Source organism: Microtus ochrogaster, chromosome 5, assembly GCF_000317375.1.
Source record: "Microtus ochrogaster isolate Prairie Vole_2 chromosome 5, MicOch1.0, whole genome shotgun sequence".
In the NCBI taxonomy this organism is placed as follows: Eukaryota; Metazoa; Chordata; class Mammalia; order Rodentia; family Cricetidae; genus Microtus; species Microtus ochrogaster.
The window spans coordinates 48,561,195-48,563,640 of record NC_022012.1 but is presented as its reverse complement, the minus strand read 5'-3'; the positions used below and the strand labels follow the sequence as shown (position 1 = coordinate 48,563,640).

The 2,446-nt window shown below is 40.2% G+C and overlaps 1 protein-coding gene across 4 annotated transcripts in view; it reads left to right on the top strand.

Moving 5' to 3' along the window:
• Positions 1-2,446, top strand: part of Dmxl2 (Dmx like 2) — a 134,475-nt gene that overhangs the window by 107,008 nt on the left and 25,021 nt on the right. For all 4 annotated transcript variants that reach the window (XM_013346242.2, XM_005347367.3, XM_005347369.2 and 1 more), the window contains exon 28: positions 1,063-1,311. In XM_013346242.2, coding sequence (XP_013201696.1) covers positions 1,063-1,311 — 249 coding nt within the window. The remainder of the gene's footprint in view (positions 1-1,062; positions 1,312-2,446) is intronic.

Genomic DNA, 2,446 nt, shown 5'->3' with positions numbered 1-2,446 from the left:
TGTACCGCTGCTGTGTCTGGACTCGATGAGTGTGTACCGCTGCTGTGTCTGGACTCAATGAGTGTGTACTGCTGCTGTGTCTGGACTCAGGTGTGTACCGCTGTGTACCGCTGCTGTATCTGGACGCAATGAATGTGTACCGCTGCTGTGTCTGAACTCAATGAGTGTGTACCGCTGCTGTGTCTGGACTCAGGTGTTTCGAGAGAGAAATCATGGAAAAAAATGCCCTTTTCATTGTTCAAGTGTCATCTGCTGTCAGCTGTTGTTACTTGTTATTAACTTGATTGCTTGATAAGTTGTTTTTGTCAGTTTTCCTTTATGAAGTTATTGCTTTTCTTCCTTCATAATTAATTAGTAACACTTGAAATAACAGAATGTGCAGTTTTAGCATGCAGTGCTGATTGCTGTTTAAGCCAGAAAGATGTGGAGTGACTCTACGTGGACTTCCTAATCCTATTCTCCTTCACCAGTGTCTTAGGGCTTTAATGCCAGAAGAGTCACCATGACATAGCAATTCTTATAATAAGTGAAAACATTTCATTGGGGCTGGCTTACAGGTCAGAGGTTTAGTCCATTATTGTGATGACAGGAAGTATGGCGGCATGCAGGCAGACATGGTGCTGGAAAGGTAGCTGAGAGTTCTACACCCAAAATAGCAAGCGACAGGAAGAGAATACAACACTGGGCCTGGCATGGACTTCTGAAACCTAAGAGTCCACCCCCAGTGATACACTTCCTCCAAAAGGCCACACCTTCTAATAGTGCCATTTCTTATGAGCCTGCAGGGCCATTTTCATTCAAACTACCATGGCTATGAAGTTGGAATTCTGCTGTAAGGAAGACTTTTCCTTTCTTCTCTGTAGTCTATAACTGACCTGTTTTATGGCTATAAAGGGCTCTTACTTCATGCAATAGATTATAATTCATTTTTCCTAATTATTTTGATACTTATAAAAATGCTGTTTTATAGAGAATAGGTACTTAATTTAAACTGCAAATATGTGTGCCTTTTTTCTTTTTGTACATTGTACTGATTTTTTATGATATTCTATGCTGTTACAGGTGTGAGCTCACTTATTAATCTCCTGAGTTCTGCCCAAGATGAAGACCAGCCAAAATTGAATGTTCTGTTGTGTGAAGCTGTTGTTGCTGTTTACTTAAGTTTACTGATACATGCACTTGCCACAAATTCCTCCAACGAATTGTTTCGGCTTGCAGCCCACCCATTAAATAATCGAATGTGGGCTGCTGTTTTTGGAGGGGGCGTGAAACTTGTTGTGAAGCCTCGGAGACAATCAGAAAGTATTGCAGGTAAGATAAATATGATACAAATTTGTATATAAGTAACTTCCAAAGTTACAGTAAGATTTTGAATGTCTTAGCTATTTACCTTAAGAATGTAATAGGTTTTTTTTTTAGGAAAATAAATAGCTAAAATTAGAATAAAGCTAGAATTTTTTTCCTTTCTTGTTATAGAAGTAATATTTTTGTTGTTGGAAAACCAGTACATGTTTGAAGAGAATAAGAAACAGCAATAAAGGTAACAGTAAGGGAGGGACAGTGTAGAGAAAATGAGGTCATTAAAGATGTGAGGAAGGGCCAGCGGTGGTGGCGCACGCCTTTAATCCCAGCACTCAGGGGGCAGAGGCAGGTGGATCTCTGTGAGCTCGAGGCCAGCCTGGTCTACAAGAGCTAGTTCCAGGACAGGCTCCAAAGCTACAGAGAAACCCGCAAAAAAACCAAAAAAAAAAAAAAAAGAAAGAAAGAAAAAAAGAAAACAAAAGCTGTATGGAAGTCCCCAGCGCTGTTTGCAGTTGGCCTCAGATTAAATTTATAGTCATGTAAATACAGTTTTAAAAATTCCAGGTGTGTGGCCGGGCGGTGGTAGCGCAGGCCTTTAATTCCAAGAGAGGTGGAGGCAGGCAGATTTTGTGAGTTTAAGGCCAACCTGGTCTACAAAGTGAGTTTTAGGACAATCAGGGCTACACAGAGAAACCCTGTCTTGAATAAAACTGAAAAAAACAAACAAACAAAAACCATATGTGTGTGTGTGTGTGTGTGTGTGTATTTTCTTTATTATGGTCAGGAATATATTTTTATCCCACTTTTTAAGCTCGTGGGGTAAGGGGAGGGAAGTTTTTTTCTTAAAATGTAGAAAGCACTGTAATTCATCTACAGAACAGGAATGTTATAATACAGACAAGGAACAAGTCACATGAAGAATTTAAATGACGCATTTTCACCTCTGTCCTAAGGCCCATGTTTAGTTCAGGTGTGGTGAGGGATGTGATCTCACCAGCTCCTGTTGCTTCCACTCTTCTTTAGTCCTACATAACTACATAATTGCAGCACATTTTTTTTTTTTTTTGGTTTTTCGAGACAGGGTTTCTCTGTGGCTTTGGAGCCTGTCCTGGAACTAGCTCTTGTAGACCAGGCTGGTCTCGAA